The sequence below is a fragment of the Schistocerca serialis genome, chromosome 3 (assembly GCF_023864345.2).
Source record: "Schistocerca serialis cubense isolate TAMUIC-IGC-003099 chromosome 3, iqSchSeri2.2, whole genome shotgun sequence".
NCBI classification, from domain to species: Eukaryota; Metazoa; Arthropoda; class Insecta; order Orthoptera; family Acrididae; genus Schistocerca; species Schistocerca serialis.
Window position 1 is genome coordinate 117,335,400 of NC_064640.1, and position 20,003 is coordinate 117,355,402.

At 42.4% G+C, this 20,003-nt stretch overlaps 1 protein-coding gene across 1 annotated transcript in view; it reads left to right on the top strand.

The window, feature by feature from the left end:
- Nucleotides 1-4,425: 4,425 nt before the first annotated feature.
- LOC126470713 (gamma-aminobutyric acid type B receptor subunit 2) overlaps nt 4,426-20,003 on the top strand; it is a gene marked incomplete at its 3' end in the record, with an annotated part of 200,555 nt that continues 184,977 nt past the window's right edge. The window contains exons 1-2 of the mRNA XM_050098714.1: nt 4,426-4,494; nt 15,551-15,726. Coding sequence (XP_049954671.1) covers nt 4,426-4,494; nt 15,551-15,726 — 245 coding nt within the window. The remainder of the gene's footprint in view (nt 4,495-15,550; nt 15,727-20,003) is intronic.

Consider the following 20,003-nt stretch of genomic DNA (forward strand, 5'->3'; position numbering starts at 1 on the left):
ACCATGATTCAGGCGTGCACCTCTTCGTCCGAAGCAGATCGACGCCACGAATGTGTTTGTTACAGAAATATCGAAATTGCATGGAGAGAGATTGGAACTGCATGAAGCATTTGTATGGGCTTCCCAGAGAAATTTCTGCAGTGCAGTCGAAACAACCATGGCAACGTGTGAGTGGGCATTATCCTGCAACAGGATGATGCCGACCGTCAACACACCTGAGCGTTCGCACTTCACAGGGCGTTTCAATTTTTGCAGTGTGCCCACGTACCGCTGTGCGTTTATTGTGGCTTTCCAGAAAGCCAACGAGCAGCGGGCTGTTGTAGTCGAAGAAAAAGGTCATCATGATTTTGCCAGACCTGGCGTGCCTGTTTCGACTACGCTGCAGAAATTTCGCTGGGAATACCATACACGTCCTCTATACAATCCTGATCTCTCCCTATGCGATTTCCACACTCTTGCAGCCCTGAAGAAAGACATTCATTGCCGTCTGTTTTGCTTCGGACGAAGTCTGGACACCATCATGATTCCTTAGGCAACCGAAAACAGTTTCTCATAAAGGGACTGGCTGTCTTATCTGACAATGGGATAAATCTATTAACAGTTATGGCGATTACTTCTGAGATAATAAACAGTTTTCTTGAAACTCCCTGGCAGATTAAAACTGTGTGCCGGGCCGAGACTCGAACTCAGGACCTTTGCCTTTCGCGGGCAAGTGCTCTACTAGCTCAGTTGATAGAGCACTTGCCCGCGAAAGGCAAAGGTCCCGAGTTCGAGTCTCGGCCCGGCACACAGTTTCAATCTGCCAGGAAGTTTCATATCAGCACACACTCCGCTGCAGAGTGAAAATCTCATTATGGGAACATTTTTCTAACTTTTTTTCGTCTGTCTCGCTTGCATTTGACTACACGTGATAGATGTAGGGGGATGTAATGATTTTGTGTATAGTTTGGTGTCATGTTTCTGCTTTTAATTATGCTAGAAAGAAGAGGGCGAAATTCGGCGCTGACGCGTTGCTTATTCCTGTCTAACACCACCAAGGGGGTGCCAAGTCTAACATCCCTGTCCGATAGACGAATCACTGTCAACGGTGTTACATGTCCTCTCTACACGAGTCATGCAGAGGGATTAGTAATTTAATACATTAGCCGAAACCTGTCCACCCCTGCCGGCCAAATGTTTGTGGTGATAATTTCTTTCCACCAGCAGGTTCCGAACCGGCTACCTCCGAGTCGGGCGCTACCGCACAGGTGTGCTTTAGTGGCCTCGGCTACGGCGGGGAGTACTTTTATTGTAAAATCGAAGGTACAGTTTTAGACGTGTGCATAAGGTCAGAGCCGTAAGAACTCGAAGCTTGACGTTTATCGTGGCCGCGACAGGGGAACGCCCCGCTGGCGCTAGCAGAGTCGTGTTGCATCGGCGTACGCATCGTCCCACCTGCCAACTCTCCAGACATCCAGACCTCTCTACGTCGTGGTTCATTATTCCACGGCTGAAAACGTTGATTACAGGCTTTTACTAGATATGAAACTCATTACTGAGAGAGAATTTTCAAGTTCTTCCTCCCTACCGAATACTCTAAGCTGCCCCAGAATTGATGCCGGTCGAAGTGGCTGGATACTTTATAAATATATTCAGGTGAGCCATCGAGAAGTGACATCGACTACCCAAGTCACTCACATTATTAGCGTACTGTATGCATTCCAAAGACACTGAGAAAATACGCATAGTAGAGAATCTGATCAACCAGGACGGTGCCTATCTGTCGGATAATGCATTGAGTCAACGTTCAACGAGCAGTGCTCACTAAAAATACTCCAACCTCCTGAATAAGTTTCGTCACGTTATACATTTCTTTAAAGACGCTCGGTAGTTTCGTAGCTGCATTCAGCTGTTAGTAAACATGTGTTTATCTTGTAGACAATCCACCTCACTTCTGTTTTCTTAATCACTTGACTTCGCTTCTCCACAGAGCAACGTAAGCTATATTTTTCTTCTTTCTGTACTTACACTGTATATTTTTATACTTGAAAAGTATTTCATGTCGAAACTCAACGTTCCTGATATGTAAATTATTTAGATATTCAAAAATGGTTCAAATGGCTCTAAGCACTATGGGACTTAACATCTGAGGTCATCAGTCCTCTAGAACTTAGAACTACTTAAACCTAACTAACCTAAGGACATCACACACATCCATGCTCAAGGCAGGATTCGAACATGCGACCGTAGAGGTCGCGCGGTTCCAGACTGAAGTGCCTAGAACCGCTCGGCCACACCGGCCGGCGTTTAGATATTAATTATAATTGCAACGTGTGCTTACATTTGTAGCATCATATTCAGATTCCACTAGAATATGGTTCAGTATAAAAGACGAAACAGGCCGAGAAGTAAAATAAAAATCTTTTAAGCAACTGGAGCTGTTATTCATCAATTCAACTTACAATTCAGTAGGAAATATCAGTATTAACGGGTTGGACAAAATTATTTTCTTCTATTAGCCATATCCTCGTGTTATTTTACGTTAAGGATAACTTTACAGATAGCGATTTCTCTAGGTTACTCGGATACTGGGCAATGAGTCAGCAACGGTGTCATTGGTCATATGAGCTGCACAGAAACACTCTAGTTGATTCTGTCAGCGCCCCAGTACCTAGAAACTAAATACGGCGGAGCCAGAGAAAAGTGTAGGGAATGCACTATTCCAAATCTCCGATTTACCCTTCCGATAACCGCATCCGATAAGCAACTCGAACGTCACCTGCCGGTTGAACGCGGGCCTATAAATCTCATTACGCTTGTCGTTCATTGACCACAAAACCAAAAGCTCACACTGGCGCACAGTATTCCTCACAGTAGAATTTAAATCGTATTCAGCCATTACTGAAGCCAGGAAACGTGTCATAGTGTCAATCCGCATCTTATTCGACACCGGAGACAACCACGTTCTCTATCAAGAGTGTCATTCACAGAGCGAAAGTGCGTTACCACTTTTCTTCGAGAAATGTGAAGTCGAAAGGCAAGCAAAGGAAATGGACTAGGAACTACACGGCGGTGCTCTATTAATCACCAACATGAAGCCGCAAGGTAGACGTATACGATCTGAGTCCCCGTTTAAATTACCTGTTACATCACGGTAAAGTGAGTTGCTTTCATTACAGTTTTATATCGATATACTTACAGAGCTCGTCCTCTTTTACTTGTTCTGTTGTGCTTTGTATTGCTTAAAAGTTTTATATTTTTCTGTTTTGTCTCTCAAGGAGATGGAATTGTTGTCACGACCAAGGTCCTGTACCTCTACATTTTGTGAAGTACGTCGCATCCTTATTTATATTTAATATAATAAAATTCTTATTTGGTTTCTGGTTAAGCCTAAGGTTAAATGACAAATAAAAGATACGAGAAATAGTGCCACCACAGCTGTATCTTGAGAATGTCTTTATCCTATCGCACGGCTAGTTTCGGCGGCACATTACCGCCATTCTCAGGCCCCGTTTACCAAAGAACAGTAACACAATGCAAATATTTGAAAATTAGACAGCTATAAAACAACGAATACATAAAATTATTGTACATAATTTTGTGTGTTCGTTGTTTTATAGTTGTTTAGTTTTCAAACATTGGCATTGTGTTACTCTTCTCTAGTAAACAGCGCCTGATGAAGGCTGTAATGTGCCGCAGACACAAGTCGTGTGATAGAATAAAGACATACTCAAGATACAGCTGCGGTGGTACTTTTTTCATATACATTGTCAGCTGAAATCCCTCGTTCATACAATAAGATGGACATTCATAAATTTACAAATAAAAAACACTGCATACAATCACTGATATTACTTAGTTGTGCCATATCGAATCAAATTTAAATTAACAGTCTCTTCGGTCTTTGCCTATACCACCCATCTACGACCACGCCATTAAATCTTATTCTCTTGCGAAGGCGTACATGGTCATCTATTATCAGGCAAAAGATTCTTGTTCTACTATGTCGTGTCTTACGTACAGCATAACAATGAGGAGTAAAAGTTCATGCAGTGTACTTACTAGGCCCACAACGTTGTTAATCAGAAATTAAGACAAACTTACAGAACAAATAACATTCTCTTGCAAATATTATATACGATCATAATTTCACTTTCCCCTTTCTAAATAGGAATGACGTCCGCCCCGATAGCTGAGTGGTCAGCGTGACGGATTGCTGTCCTACGAGTCCGGTTTCGATTCCCGGCTGGGTCGGAGATTTTCTCCGCTCAGGGACTGGGTGTTGTGCTGTCTCCATCATCATTTCATCCCCATCCGGTGCGCACGTCGCCCAATGTGGCGTCGAATGTAATAAGACCTGCACCAAGGCGGCCGGACCTGCCCCGCAAGGGGCCTCCCGGCCAATGACGCCAAACGCTCATTTGAATAGGAACGATAAATACGAAAATGGGTGTAGATATCGGGAACAGGTATAAGCTGCCCGAAAAAATTGCAAAGGGATTGGAGAACAGACTGGTAAGACATGTCAGTAAACGTGGTAATCGATGTTATAAGAGTAGCTCTTTATTTGAAGGGAAGGGAAGGGAAGGAAAGAAGGTTAAATAGATATTAACGATTTTTCCTCATCTAGGAGCACTAGTTGGTTGGTTACCGATGAGGGAAGGAATTTTCTGTGGTCATATCAAAACAGCTAGTCACGTAATCGCATTACATAATTAGGGAAACTGGGAAAACCTGAGTGAGAATGGTCGGTGAAGGATTGAGATTCCACTCCTTCAGAATGCTGGTCCAGCGTATTAATCTCGTGCTATTTCCCTCGTTGTCTTAATATGAAATAGCAAAATGAGTTACTTCGGGAGTCGCTACTTGGAAACCGAGCATTGTAGATAAGTTATTAAAGATACTACAATTGAATTCAAGTTTCCCTCCAACCTCCGTAAGTTGCGTTTTTTGTGACAAGTGAAAAACGTGCAGTATGGCAAGCACGATTTTGATTATGATTGTTGTTCTATTTCTCAACCAGTTTAAAAATTGTTACGAAACATTTTTGGGTTATTAATTTTTCTTAATTTCACTATACCTTTATCACCTTCTATAGAATTTTTCTGTTTATATCTTAAGGTTTGTCGTAACGTGCTAATGGTTGCTCTCCATCCTCGTCATTTAAGGGCAGTACTTGGGGATACAATTCTTGAACCGTTCCATTTAATTCTCCGTTAGTAACCAATTTGACAATCAGATTAGTAGCAGGCAGACGTAACAGATATTAGAAGCACTGTGTGACGTCTAACTGGGATGATCCAATTGCTGCCAGCGAAACGAGTCAGCGTGGAACTTGAGTTTCGTGAGCGGTGTGAAATTCGCTTTGCCGTGAAGCAATAAAGCTCCGGCAGACAGCTGGCTGCGACATTTACTCTGGGCAGCACGAAGTTCCTGGAAAGTCGAACAGCACGCCGATCCGTGGAAAGCGTTTATACTGCAGTTTCCAAAATCTCCAGTTTCCTGGTACACTTTTGTACAGGACTGGCAGTGACACTTATGAAGTTTTCCACATAGGGAAAAATTGTGTGTTATCAGTTTCAATAAATTATGGAGTCTGCTGATAATACACAAAGCTAGTGACTGAAGATGTGATACTTACGTGCTATAATGGTCTATGTTCCCATGGCCCACTTCAGTAATTCCTCCATATACGACCTATCCATCGCTTGCAACACTGAGACCGTATTTTTCACTAAGCTGACAATGCATCATATTTCTCCCGGTCAAAAATTGGAGAAATCACCTCTGTTCTTATATACCACCATTTTCAACAGACAATGAATAGTGTTCAAGCTAACATAATGGCTAATAGCGTATGATTTTATTCTAGAATGTTGGGAGTGAGTGCGCAAATGCAAATTTACAGACACACGATATTCAAAATAATTTCGAGAAATTATGCAAGCGCATATTTAGACAAAAATGAGTAATTAGTTGGGAGACTCTGGATACTATATCAAATGTATGAAAAGAAGTCAAATCTCATGTCGGCTGTTTATCCTGCTGAAAGAAACAATTATAGAGAGTGATAAAACTGTAAGACAGTAAGGAATATCACTTGAAGACGAACATAAGCTTGACATATATTTTGATATTCATCAGGAGCGCAAGAAACGGCACTCTAAATACCAAAATATAAGAATCTATCAAGACAGTGGGGGAACTGTTCTCTCCAAAATACAAAAAGTGCAACCTGGAAGAATCGAATTTCACATCGATGCAAGGGACATCTAAATCTACATGGATACTCTGCAAATCACATTTAAGTACCTGACAGAGGGTTAATCGAACCACCTTCACAATTCTCTATTATTCCCATCTCGTATAGCTCGCACAAAGAACGAACACCTATATCGCTCCATGGAAGCTCTGATTTCACTTATTTTATCATGGTGATTGTTTCTCGCTATGTAAGTCGGCGTATAAAAAAATATTTTCGCATTCGGAGGAAAAAAGTTGGTGATTGAAATTTGATGAGAAGATACCGTCGCAAAGAAAAACGCCTTTGTTTTAATGATGTCCACCTCAAATCCTGTATCATTTCAGTGACACTCTCTCCCCTATTTCGCGATAATACAAAACGTGCTGCCCTTCTTTGAACTTTTTTCGATGTGCTCCGTCAATCCTATCTTCAATCCCCAATCGCGCAAAAGTATTCTAAAAGAGGGCGGAGAAGCGTAGTGTAGGCAGTCTCTTTAGTAGATCTGTTACATTTTCTGAGTGTCCTGCCAATAACGCAGTCTTTGGTTAGCCTTCCCCACAATATTTTCTATGTATTCCTTCCATTTTAAGTTGTCCGTAATCGGACAAGTGTTTAGTTGACGTTGCGGCTGTTAGATCTGACTTATTTATCGTGTAACCGAAGTTTAACGGATTCGTTTTAGCACTCATGTCGATGACCTCACACTTTTCGTTATTTAGGGTAAATTGCCAATTTTCGCACCACATAGATTTTTTTTCTAAATAGTTTTGCAATTTCTTTTGATCTTCTGATCGTCTTACTAGTCGATAAACGACAGCATCAACTGCAAACAACCTAAGACGGCTGCTCAGATTGTCTCCCAAATCGTCTATATGGACAAGGAACAGCAAAGGGCCTATAACAGTACCTTGGGGAACACCAGAAATCATTTCTATTTTACTCGATGACTTTCCGTCAGTTACTACGAACTGTGACGTTTGAGACAGGAAATCACGAATCCAGTCACATAACTGAGACGATATTCCATAAGCAATTTCACTATAAGCCTATTGTGCGGCACAGTGTCAAAAGCCTTCCGCAAATCCAGAAATACGGAATCCCTTTGAAATCCCTTATCAATACCACTCAACTCTTCGTGTGAGTAAAGATCTAGTTGTGTTTCACAAGAACCATGTTTCCTAAATCCGTGTTGACCGTGTGTCAATAGAGTCCTCTGAAGCAAGAGATATTTGCAAGTACCAGATACTGAGCTAAAATGAAAACAGGTCATTCAGAGTGAATAGCCCATGTATAAAATGCCATGGAGCTTACTTAGAGACCACAGGAAACCGGAAATAGCTTCACCTGGAAAATATGAAACCACTCACAGGTCAAAATTACAATAATCTATAAAATAAAAAATGTTTACGTTGTAATTATGTACGCTTGCAATAAGTACAGGGATTATACACAGAATTAATCTTCTACATGAATGAAGACAGAAACTTGAGGTGAATTTAAACTTACACATGTAACTACGAAGTTTTCATTGTCGAAAGAGTCATCCGATTTTACATGAGTAAATCTTTCACATGCGTGCACATAAACTTAGGGGAACTTTCTGTAGTTACATTTGGCATCAGAGTTTCCATTTAAGTTTCACAGATGCTGAATCTGCACTCCACCGGACGCACTACAAACATACAGACGATAATCAGATTCGTCTTATACATTTGCAACGGTGTCTCCATTACCGTCGTTGCTGTGCGGTGTTGAGGCTCGCCCAAACTTCGCTGGAAGAGGAAATACATAGTCGAAATCCTTCACAAACTCCCAACAAATAAAATCACATGCCCTGAGATAATGAGACCTAGTACCCCAATGGTTCAATGCGAGATCCTTTCGCTCTACATCCGCATATTCGTAAACACTCTGCAAGCCAACTGGCTGAGTGTACTTCTAGAACCACTTTCTGATCCACCTCCCCTGTTCCACTCTCGAATGGCGCCTGGGAAGAATGATTGTTGGTAGACCTACGTGTTAACTCTAATTGCTGGTATTTTCTCATTACGCCCATTTCGTGAGATGTATGTGGAAGGAAGTAACATGTATTCCTACTCTTTCCGGAAAGTACTCTTTCGAAATTTCAGTAGTAAATCTCTCCGAGATGCACAACACCTCTCTCGTGGCGTTTGCCAAACGGAGTTTGTTGGGGATCTCTGTAACGCTCTCGCGCCGACTAAACGATACCTTGACGAAACACGCCGCTCTTCGTTGGATGTTCTCTGTATCTTCTATCAGTTCTACCAGGTAAGGATCCAAGATTGATGAACAACACTGAGGAATCGGTGGAACAAGCGCCTTTAAACCACTCCCTTCGTGGATGAGTTACATTTTCTTAAGATTCTTCCTATGACTCTCAGTCTAGTATCTGCTTTTCCTGCTGTTTTATGTGGTCATTCCACTAAGGTAGCTCTAGATGTTTACTCCTAAGTATTTTACGGTACATAATGTTTACAGCAATTTGTCATCATTAGTATAGTTGTTCAGAAGTGGATTTCTTTTCCTACGTATGCGCAATGTGTTATATCTATTTACTTTCAGTGTCAACTGCCAGAGCCTACATCTTTCATTAATTCTCTGTAGGTCCTTCTTCAAATGATAAAGTCTTCTGGCATTGCTACTATCTTAAATACATCCGCATCATTTGCGAACAGTCTTAAAGAGCTTCAGACGCTTTCTGTTAGGTCATTTATGTACACTGTAAAAAGAACGCCCCTATCACATTTACTTTCGGTACTCCGGAAATTACCTTCACATCTGCCGATTTTGTTCCATTAAGAGCGACGTGTTGAACTCTGTCTGGAAGGAATTCTTGTATCCAGTTGCAAATCTGGTCCGATAATCGATAAGTTCGTATTTTATTCAGTAAATGGCAGTGCGGGACGGTGAAAATGCCTTTCTGAAATCAAGGAACGCGCACCGTTGACTACAGCGCTGTGGATCTGATGGAGAAACGGAACTAGCTGATTCCAGAGCGAGGTTTTCACTCTGCAGCGGAGTGTGCGCTGATATGAAACTTCCTGGCAGATGAAAACTGTGTGCCGGACCGAAACTCGAACTCGGGACCTTTGCCTTTCGCGAGCAAGTGGCAGAAGTAAAGGTGTGAGGACGGGGCGTGAGTGGTGCTTGGGTAGCTCAGTTGGTAGACCACTTGCCCGCGAAAGGCAAACGTCCCGAGTTCGAGTCTCGGTCAGGCACACAGTTTTAATCTGCCAGGAAGTTTCAGAACTAGCTGAGTTTCGCAAAATCTCTGGGGAATCCATGTTGACTTTTATAGAGGAGAGCTTCACTCCAAGTTTAAACGCAGCCAAAACCTCTCAGACAAACAGAAGCTAAACGATGTCAAAGTTAGCGTAAGGAGGGCTATGCGTGAAGCGTTCAGTGAGTTCGAAAGTAAAATTCTATGTACCGACTTGACAGAAAATCCTAGGAAGTTCTGGTCTTACGTTAAATCAGTAAGTGGCTCGAAACAGCATATCCAGACACTCCGGGATGATGATGGCATTGAAACAGAGGATGACACGCGTAAAGCTGAAATACTAAACACCTTTTTCCAAAGCTGTTTCACAGAGGAAGACCGCACTGCAGTTCCTTCTCTAAATCCTCGCACAAACGAAAAAATGGCTGACATCGAAATAAGTGTCCAAGGAATAGAAAAGCAACTGGAATCACTCAATAGAGGAAAGTCCACTGGACCTAACGGGATACCAATTCGAAGAACAAGTATTTCGGCGGTCGTGGAATCAAAAATGCAGCGGTATTAACATCATACCTTATTTATCAAAAACTCATACAGCCTCTGACGACGGCGTCCTCGTGGCGTCCATTGACCCTGGGCTGCGGAGGTCGCCTCAGCAAGAGAGAGCTGCGTGTGACGGCGGCCAGCGAGGTTGCCGGGCAGGAAGCGGAGATCGGAAATAAGCTCCGGGCACTCGCTTTCATCTCGCCTCTTATGAAGTCATCTCCGAGCTCATCTTCTCCGCACGCTCGGACACTCGACGCGCGTGTCTCGGCCATTGCCCATTTATAACCGTAAATTCGTCGCTTGTGTCCTGTCTGATAAAAGTGAACCATACTAGCGTAGGAATGAGAGCGAGTACACACGAGCTCGCAAGTATAACCGAGGACTTGCGGCATTACTGCTACATTAGCAACCGTTAGGTATGACGATTATCATATACCAGTATAATGACTGATTAATCAGCGGTGAATGGTATTCTGTTTATATGTGTAGGGTGTCAAAACAGTTTGGAAACCTCCTAAGGGTGTTTCAGGGAAGGTTGTGCACCCCACCCCCCCCTTAGGATTTAGTGGTAAGATGGCGCAGTGGTAGTCTATCAAAAACTGAATACAGATCAAGCATGAAAAGGTTTGCTGAAGAAAATAAAGCAGTGAACGGTCCAGAAAGATCTGTGTTCAAATCTCACTCTTACCACACGCATATATATATATATATATATATATATATATATATATATATATATATATATATATATATATATATATATATATATATAGGGTGAGTCACCTAACATTACCGCTGGATATATTTCGTAAACCACATCAAATACTGACGACCCGATTCCACAGACCGAACGTGAGGAGAGGGGCTAGTGTAATTGGTTAATACAAACCATACAAAAATGCACGGAAGTATGTTTTTTAACACAAACCTACGTTTTTTTAAATGGATCCACGTTAGTTTTGTTAGCACATCTGAACATATAAACAAATACGTAATCAGTGCCGTTTGTTGCATTGTAAAATGTTAATTACATCCGTAGATATTGTAACCTAAAGTTGACGCTTGAGTACCACTCCTTCGCTGTTCGATCGTGTGTATCGGAGAGCACCGAATTACGTAGGGATCCAAAGGGAACGGTGATGGATCTTAGGTACAGAAGAGACTGGAACAGCACATTAAGTCCACATGCTAACACCTTTTCACCTTCTTCCTGGTAGAATAACTAGAACTGACCGGCTGTCGGACCCCCTCCATCTAATAGACGCTGCTGATGCATGGTTGTTTACATCTTTGGGCGGGTTTAGTGACATCTCTGAACAGTGAAAGGGGACTGTGTCTGTGATACAATATCCACAGTCAACGTCTATCTTCAGGAGTTCTGGGAACCGGGATGATGCAAAACTTTTTTGATGTGAGTATGATAGTCTGCGGTTGCATACAGTAGTTTTGCTACTCTACACATAGCACATAAATCGCTCTTCAGCTGCGTTTTAAAGAACGATCCAAGTGCAGACGATGCATGTTTCGAAATTGCTGGAGGGAATTATAAACCCCTCTATCAATACCTCCGCCTTGGCAGAAATTTAAGGAAACAGACAAAATAAAACTTCATCGATGTAACGGTATCGTCCTCTCTTCCTCTCTATACGTTATTTTAGATATTGGGTATCTGAATGAAAAGACAGGGTTGTAACTGTGATTGTTTTTTTAAATTGTTACACATATTATAAAGTTCATGCTAAAAAGTCGCTATCAGTGTTCTTTATTTGTGCATCATTTTAGATTTTCTGCTCTTCCCTCAGCCTGCCTGCCATCACATAACAATTGCAACTAACTATTGAGAGACGGGAAGAATATTCGAAGAAAGCATTATAGTCTGAAAAATCTTTATGCATTCTTTTTGTTAACAGCTTTTGTCGCATTTTTTATCACCTAAGGATGAGGAACACTCTTAAATTTTAGGCAGTCAGTGAGGCTTCTGTGCTTCATCATCGATTATAAATTTACCTAGCTGCCTTGGTTCAAATGGTTCAAATGGCTCTGAGCACTATGGGACTTAACATCTATGGTCATAAGTCCCCTAGAACTTAGAACTACTTAAACCTAACTAACCTAAGGACATCACGCAACACCCAGTCATCACGAGGCAGAGAAAATCCCTGACCCCGCCGGGAATCGAACCTAGCTGCCTTGAATAATATGATCTGCTCTGGAAGCACGGTCCCTCAAAGCATTCAACATTTTGAAGCGTGTTAGCGACAAGATGTAGGAAACAGGCAAAAACGACACCATCTCGTCAAAAGTATCCTGACACCCCATCTAAGCCAGAACTGACCACGAGATTTCACGAGAGGCGGATTCACCATTATAAAATGAGGTGGGGAGTATTCTGTTGTCCGTAGAAAAGCAGTAACATCAGCAGCTTCGAACGTGGACTAGTCATTCTGTGCCACCTGAGTAATAAATCCATCTGACATACTTCAAACCTTCTAGAACTGCCCAAGGGGATCGTTGGTGACGTGATTATAAAGTGGACACACCAAGGAACGAACACAGCGGAACCAAGACCCGGCAGACTTCCCATACTGACGGACAGGGACTGTTAGCATGGCGGAGGGTGGTTGTAAAACACCTCAAAAGTCAGCGGAAAGAATCACCAGTGAGTTTCAGAGTGCTACCATCAGGCCAGTTAGCACAGCGAATGTGCATAGGATTCAAAAACAATGTCATACAGTGGTCGAGCAGGTCCTCATAATCCTCACATTTCTGCCGTCAGTGCCGGGCAACACTTGAGGTGGTGTGAACAGCAGCGCCACTGGACAGTGGATGACTAGAAACTACTTATTTGGAGTACGAATCACGTTGTACCCTGTGGCAATCCGATGGAGGGTTTTCGGTTTAGCGAATATTTGGAGAACGTTACCCGTTATGTGTAGCACCAACATTCAAATACGCAGGAGGTGGTTGGGGGTGTGGTCTCCTTATTGCGTTTAAGAAAACGCTACATGTGGAAGGATATGAACGGATTTTACAGCACTGTGAACTGCGTACAGTAGAGGATGAGTTCGGAGAGGATGATTTTTACTGTGAGGGAATGGTTTGCGGAAAATATCATTCCTGAAATGGACTAACCGTCCCAGAGTCCAGACCGGGGCGCAAGGGAACACCTTTGGGATGAGTTAGAACGTCGACTTCGTTCTAGATCCCAGAGTCCACCATCACTGTTTTCTTTGGTTTCGGCCGTTGAGAAACAATGGACTGCCATTCCTCCACAGACGTTCAGGCACCTCATTTTTTAAAGTGTCGCCAGCAGAGTTCAAGCCATCATAAGGGCGAATGGTGGACACACCCCATTTTAATGTACACTAAGAGGCGACCGGATACTTCTGGCAAAATAATAAATTTGCTCCAATTTTATAGCGATTCAACAGATATCACTAGGTACAAAAGCAAGAAAAAGCTTTCCGCTAGACAACTGGAATCTAAGCAGCAAGGAAACTGACAAAGTAGAGAAAGAAACTGTTGGTAGAAACATTGTGGTAACCTATTTTATCACGCTGCAATATGTTACGTCGTTAATGTGTTAGACGTTCATGCACCCATGTGAGCCTGAGTGCCTAGAAGTCAGATTTAATAAGCTGTGATCATTGTAAATAACTGTCCAGAAGTGGCATTCCTCCTTCCACTGACAGAGACTATATCAAGTGGTACTTCATTTACGTCTTCTGACACACGGATTTTTACTCTGGCGAGGAGAATCTTCCGTTTATGGTACGAGAGGCGTACTCAATTCAATACGCCACATTTTAGGACATTTTGAATTCCGGCGAGAAAACAGTTGTAAATCTGATTAGAGCCCAGCCTTCTATTTTAGTTTAGCACAAAACAAGTGTATTGCACGTTTTTTACGTTTTACTTGATTCTATTAATTATTAGGACGGCATATAAGATTTTTGATTAGGAGATTCTAAGTGTTATAGAGCTGGTAGCTCATCCTATAGTCAAAGAACCTTATAGTCCCCAAAATAAGCTGCTGACTGAATTTTTTTTTTTTTACTACCACCTTAGAATTCCGAGATCATCATGTTAAGTATTATAATATGTCAATCCATTTTATTCAACATAGATAGTAATGTGTCTTGAATAATCGAATACAACCTGTGATTGTGAATAGTGGGTCTCGTAACAAATCATGTGCTTTACAGAACTGTCCACAGTTTGTGTCGGATGCCATATGATTATCATTGACTGTGATGTTGTATGACCTTTTATCAGTGGTTATAACTGTAACAGAACCACACGGACTGCATTTAAAAATGACGTAGTATTATATGTGTCAAGTAGTCTGTATTGACATATTGTGGCATCTTTTGATGATCGAGATGTAAAAATGAAAATTTTGTGTGTCTAGGGCCTCCCGTCGGGTATAGACCGTTTGCCGGGTGCAAGTCTTTCGATTTGACCTCAATTCGGCGACTAGCGCGTCGACGGGGATGAAATGATGATTAGGACAACACAACACCCAGTGCCTGAGCGGAGAAAATCTCCGGCCCAGCCGGAAATCGAACGCGGGCCCTTGGGATTGGCAGCCTGTCGCGCTGAACACTCAACTACCGGGGGCGGACAATGATCGAGATATGCCTCCGTTGTTTAATACGCTAATGCACCCTTATACGGCGGCGGTCAGAGGCAGCCAATTTCAATCCTGGTATTGGAAGGAATGTTCACGTTCAGTCTTTGGCCGACAAGAGGAGGAGAGAGAGTATAACTTCCTAGTCGAGGGAATTTGCAACAATATTCTGGATTAAACTTCAAATATCACCGCGGAGTCTTATGGTGTGAGAGCATGCATGCGAATCTGTTGGTGGTAATCCGTCCGTCGTGTTGGGGCGGTTCCCTTGGTGCTATTCGAGAGAAGTAGGCTACAAACACAACATAACACTACAGTACACAGCAGAATGACTCATCTACTCGATACGTTGCAAACGTGACACTATGAACAGGCCTGAGGAGGGCAACAGCAAAATATATTCATTAAGATCTAGCCCAGAACGGAAACATGGGAGCCCAGAATTTATCCTAGCGCTCATTTCCTGACTTATACTTTTGTTGCTGATACGTGTGAACTAAAATAGCAGAAAATTGTACATTTTTCGTTCACTCAGAGACTTATCTAGATAACCGTGATGGTCTTTAAATATCTCCGGTCAGTTTGGCGCCGTCTGCATAAAGCATATCATCCTATTTTAGCTTATTCACTAGTTTTGTTTCTCCACTATCGATGTTTGCTCTTTTTATACATGATGACGTGCACTTTCGGAAGAAACCTATTGTTAATGTTAATGGAAAAACTCTAGGTTCTTTATTCTTTTGTAAGAAAACTTGTCTCTAACTAATTTGAGTGCTAAAACCACAACGCCGACGGTGCAAAACAAATTATATTATCATCATTATCATCATCATGCCTGAAACTTTAAGGTATTTGCTATTCAACACGCAGCGGAACATCTGTACTTATAAATGCATGTTTTCTTTTGCAGGCTCACAACCGCTTGGTGGCCGACTTAGATACTATTGGATTTCAAGTAGAAGAAACACAAAGCTTTGGAAACGAAGTCACGTCTGCCCTAGCAAAGCTGAAAGAGAAGGATGTTCGTATAATACTGGGAAACTTTAACGAGTCCTGGGCGAGAAGGATATTTTGCGAAGCTAACAGGTAAATATTAAAAACGTAACTGGTATAACTGCCAGACCCAATTACTTCATTTGTTTCTATTCGACTAACGATGTTTAACTGAGTCTTATTAACAATATTATTATATGTCACTTTTTTTATTCTGCATTAACATTTTTGTGTATACACTGAAAATAAATATCCGACACAGATGGTAAACATCTCGCTGCTATTGCCGTTGTAGATTAGTTAGGTTTCTCCTGCTGATTTCCACTATAATTCAGAGCTACCAGGAGAAAAAGGGTGTGCTTTTAATTAAACTACAATAGCATAATGCGCACGCTGTTGTGCTGTCCAGCGTCCAGTTATGACCATACCTTCAACGAAATTCTTGCACATTTTCGAACGTCGCACCGTAGTTGATCTTTGTAGGCAATCGTAATGTGAGAAAGTACGAGAGAGGGACCAAATAACTCAAATTCATTTTCTGCGAGCGATGGGGAGGTAATCCGCTACGTCCCATTGCTATGCACTGTTCTGAATCGATTGACCAAGAGTCATCTGTGTCGAAGCGCACGTCATGCAAGAAGATTGTTTTTGTAAGTGTTGTTTCACGAGTTTGGGAAATTTTCAGTTTCATAAACGCCAAAACAACGTGCTATTACTAAGTTTTAGTCAAAATGACAATAGGCGATAGGAGTATTATGGGAATGACGCAGAAACCAAACAACTATGGAGTGAGTGGAGTATTGCTTCATCATCCCGTAGAAAGAAAACAAGTGAGAACATTCGTGAAACCAATGTTGGTTTGGTTTTCCAACTTGAAGGAGCATTTCTATTTACAAGTGCTAAAACTAGCGTGTGAGGAATTGCGACCATAACGGTCTGTATTGTGGGGATCGAAGCATTGTCCCGCTCATCCCTACAACGCGCGTAGACACAAAGCATTCAGTCTCAGGCATATGCAAAAAATAATAATAGTTTCGATACGATATTTCAGTGCCGTGTCGTCCTTCAGACATCCAAGCATGTTCGAAGGACCACTGCATAGTACCTCTGAATACTGCATCGTATTTCTGAACAACACAGGCACTGCAATATCGAATTTATCCGGCGACACCACGCAACTGTCGTTCAATTAAAACGTCTCCCATGTACGGGACTATAAATAATGACTGTACGAGTGCAGGTTGTAGACATATTGTTGACGATATATGGAAGTTTAGGTTGTGGTCGTGAGTCGTGCTCGGATAGCCTACTGGTAAGGTGACCGCTCGCGATAAGCGGGAAACCCTGCTTCCAGTACCGATCCGGCCCAAATTTTCACTGTAATCATTCCATTACACAGCTGATGATTGGTCATACTCGCAAATGAGAATACATTTTACGATAATAGTTCCGTACATATTCTATTCGCCGGACTGCCTCTTGTGAAGTACTCCCATTACTAAGACTGAAAAAGAGACATAAAAGGTGACCGTTTCTAGGACATGGAAGAAATGAAATCAAATTCGCCGAACTGTGAAATAGCACCTAACGAAAACAAGCACTCCGACTTAAGTGACGCTTACCCACGATGGCCTGTCAACTGATTCAAAACAGTGTGCGTTAGATGTATGTAGCAGGAAACCCCGTTACAAAGCCACCGGCAGCAAGGAATTTATTTATTTCAGGATACTCCCTGGTATCTCATGGACATTTTACAAAGTAAATGTCCGTTTAAAGTGTCGTAGGCTGTTCAGTCTTGTATACATATATGAAAGAACGTAAAGGGAATAAGATAGGCGAGAAACTGTAGTTCGGGGAACCGAGTAGAACTTAACAAATGGTTCAAATGGCTCTGAGCACTATGGAACTTAACTTCTGAGGTCATCAGTCCCCTAGAACTTAGAACTACTTAAACGTAACTAACCTAGGGACATCACACACATCCATGCCCGAGGAAGGATTCGAACCTGCGACCGTAGCGGTCACGCGGTTCCAAACTGAAGCGTCTAGAACCGCACGGCCACACTGGCCGGCAGAACTTTACAGAAACCGGCTCAAAGTGGGATGCGTATGCTGTTGCAGCTTACACATACTGACAGCTACGTGAAGGTATTGTTGCTCAGGTCCATCCCACGGTACAATTTTTTTCCCCAATGATGATGACTTGGCCTCTTGTTCCCCAATGATGATGTTACTGTGTTCCAAGATGACAGCCTCTGTTGACACGTCTCGCATCGTCCAGGACTGGTTTTGTGAGCCCGAGCGTAAATTGTCGCATATCCCAGGTCACTACAGTCACCAGATCTCAATGTTATTGATCCTTTGTGATCTACTTTGGAGAGAAAAGAGCGTGATTGCAACCCACTTCCATCATAGTTACCTGAACTTGGCACTGTTTTCCAGGAAACATGGCATGAAAACCACACAGGACCTGCAATTATCCATTCCAAGATGACAGGAAGCTGTTTCTCCGGCACCGTATTCTGTCGTGTTTTTGATGTTTCCATACTTTCGTCCACCCCTACACATGTAACAAAATAATAACAACCATATTTAATACACATTACAGAATATAAATTTGTTCTTTACACATTCTGATGCGTGGAACTAAGCGAAAAGAAAAAAAGCCCCATTTACCCTATCCTTGTCAAACCGAACTTTGACTCCGTCTCCAGTATCCTTACCGTAGACATTGCTTTAATCACTAGAATTCCTTCTTCCAATCTGTTGCGAGTCGCTGACAAAACCGAACGTCTCCTAAGGTTATAGTTTTACTGCAAAGTGCTTCATTTAATTTTCCATCACGGTTTGTGATGGTACTTTATATGAATGTTGCATTACTAGGTCTGAATTGTTTTTATAGCTCTATGTAGATACACAGACGCAACGTCTGAAACGGCCGCTTTTCAATATATTCGTATCTCAAGACGCTAGCGCGCATTTACTGGAAAATGAAAGTGAGGCACGTGCAGCGTAATATAAGGCTGCGTCAGCAGCTTGTCCTGAGGGGGGGCTGGTTAAATTGCATGCGAATTGCGACGAGACAGCGCCATGTCTCCCCCCCCCCCCCCCCCCCACGCCCTCGACACCCCAGGCAATCTCTCGTGTCTGCGCTGATAACTTGAAAGCTATCACGAGTTGCACCCTTGCTGCGTATCACCGCTTGGAAATGAATCCATGATGTTGCAAATACAAACTTCTGACATTTTTTTAAGTCATCATTCTTTCGACTGGCTTGAAGCCGTTCCTCATTTCTGGCTATCCTATGTTAATCTGACTGTCATCACATACCTAATACATCCAACACCTTGTATAAACTGCTTTACGTATTCTCGACTTTGTTCTGCATACGATATTTCCCCTCTGCTGCCGCCACCAATGTCGAGTTAAATGTACCTTCAAGCAGAAGCAGTTATCGTGCTAATCTCTCCCTTCTTCTGCGATGCATTTTGACTTTCTCGCTCACTCTTTCCACTATTTCTTCACTTCGTGCCGGCTGCTGTGACCGAGCCGTTCTAGGCTCTTCAGTCCGGAACAGCGCTGCTGCTACGGTCACAGGTTCGAATCCTGCCTCGGGCATGGATGTGTGTGTGATGTCCTTAGGTTAGTTAGGTTTAAGTAGTTCTAAGCCTAGGGGACTGATAACCTCAGATGTTAAGTCCCATAGTGCTTAAAGCCATCTGAACCATCTTCACTTCGTGTTTTATGGAGTCATTTAGTTTTAATATCCTTCTACGTCAGCAAATTTCACATATTTCTAATTTCTTCTTCCCTGGTTTTTCCTTGTTGCACTTCCACGCAGTGCTGAGTTGCAGGCGTACTTTTTCAGTAGTTTATTCCTCAGTTACATGTCAGCAATTGATACCAGCAGAGATAGATTGTTGAGCGTCCTGCTCGTATAGCGCAACACCCAGAACACTGGTTGGTATTTGGTCAGCCAGAGATGGATCGACTGTTACCTTTAGGTGACCTTCAGGCAAATAATGGGCTGGTCCCCAAATTCCGCCTCAGAGATTACGATACACAGACAGTTACAATACGATGGCACACAGAACGAAGCTTCACCATCCACAGATGTCACACACGACTTCTGTCCCTTAGGTTACTTTGACGACCGTGTCATCCAGAAGAACATCCGGCAGCAATGTTAAATAATAGAATAAAATTTTACAAATCCTGAAAAACCGTATTAAACGAGATAAACGCTATGGGAGAGAAGAAGAGATATTTTCTTTGGGAAAATTTTCTTTAGCTGTGCTTCTGATATGTACGTACGAACTGTGTAGCATCAGCTTTAATGGCTTTGGCACCACATTTTCCTGTTACAAACA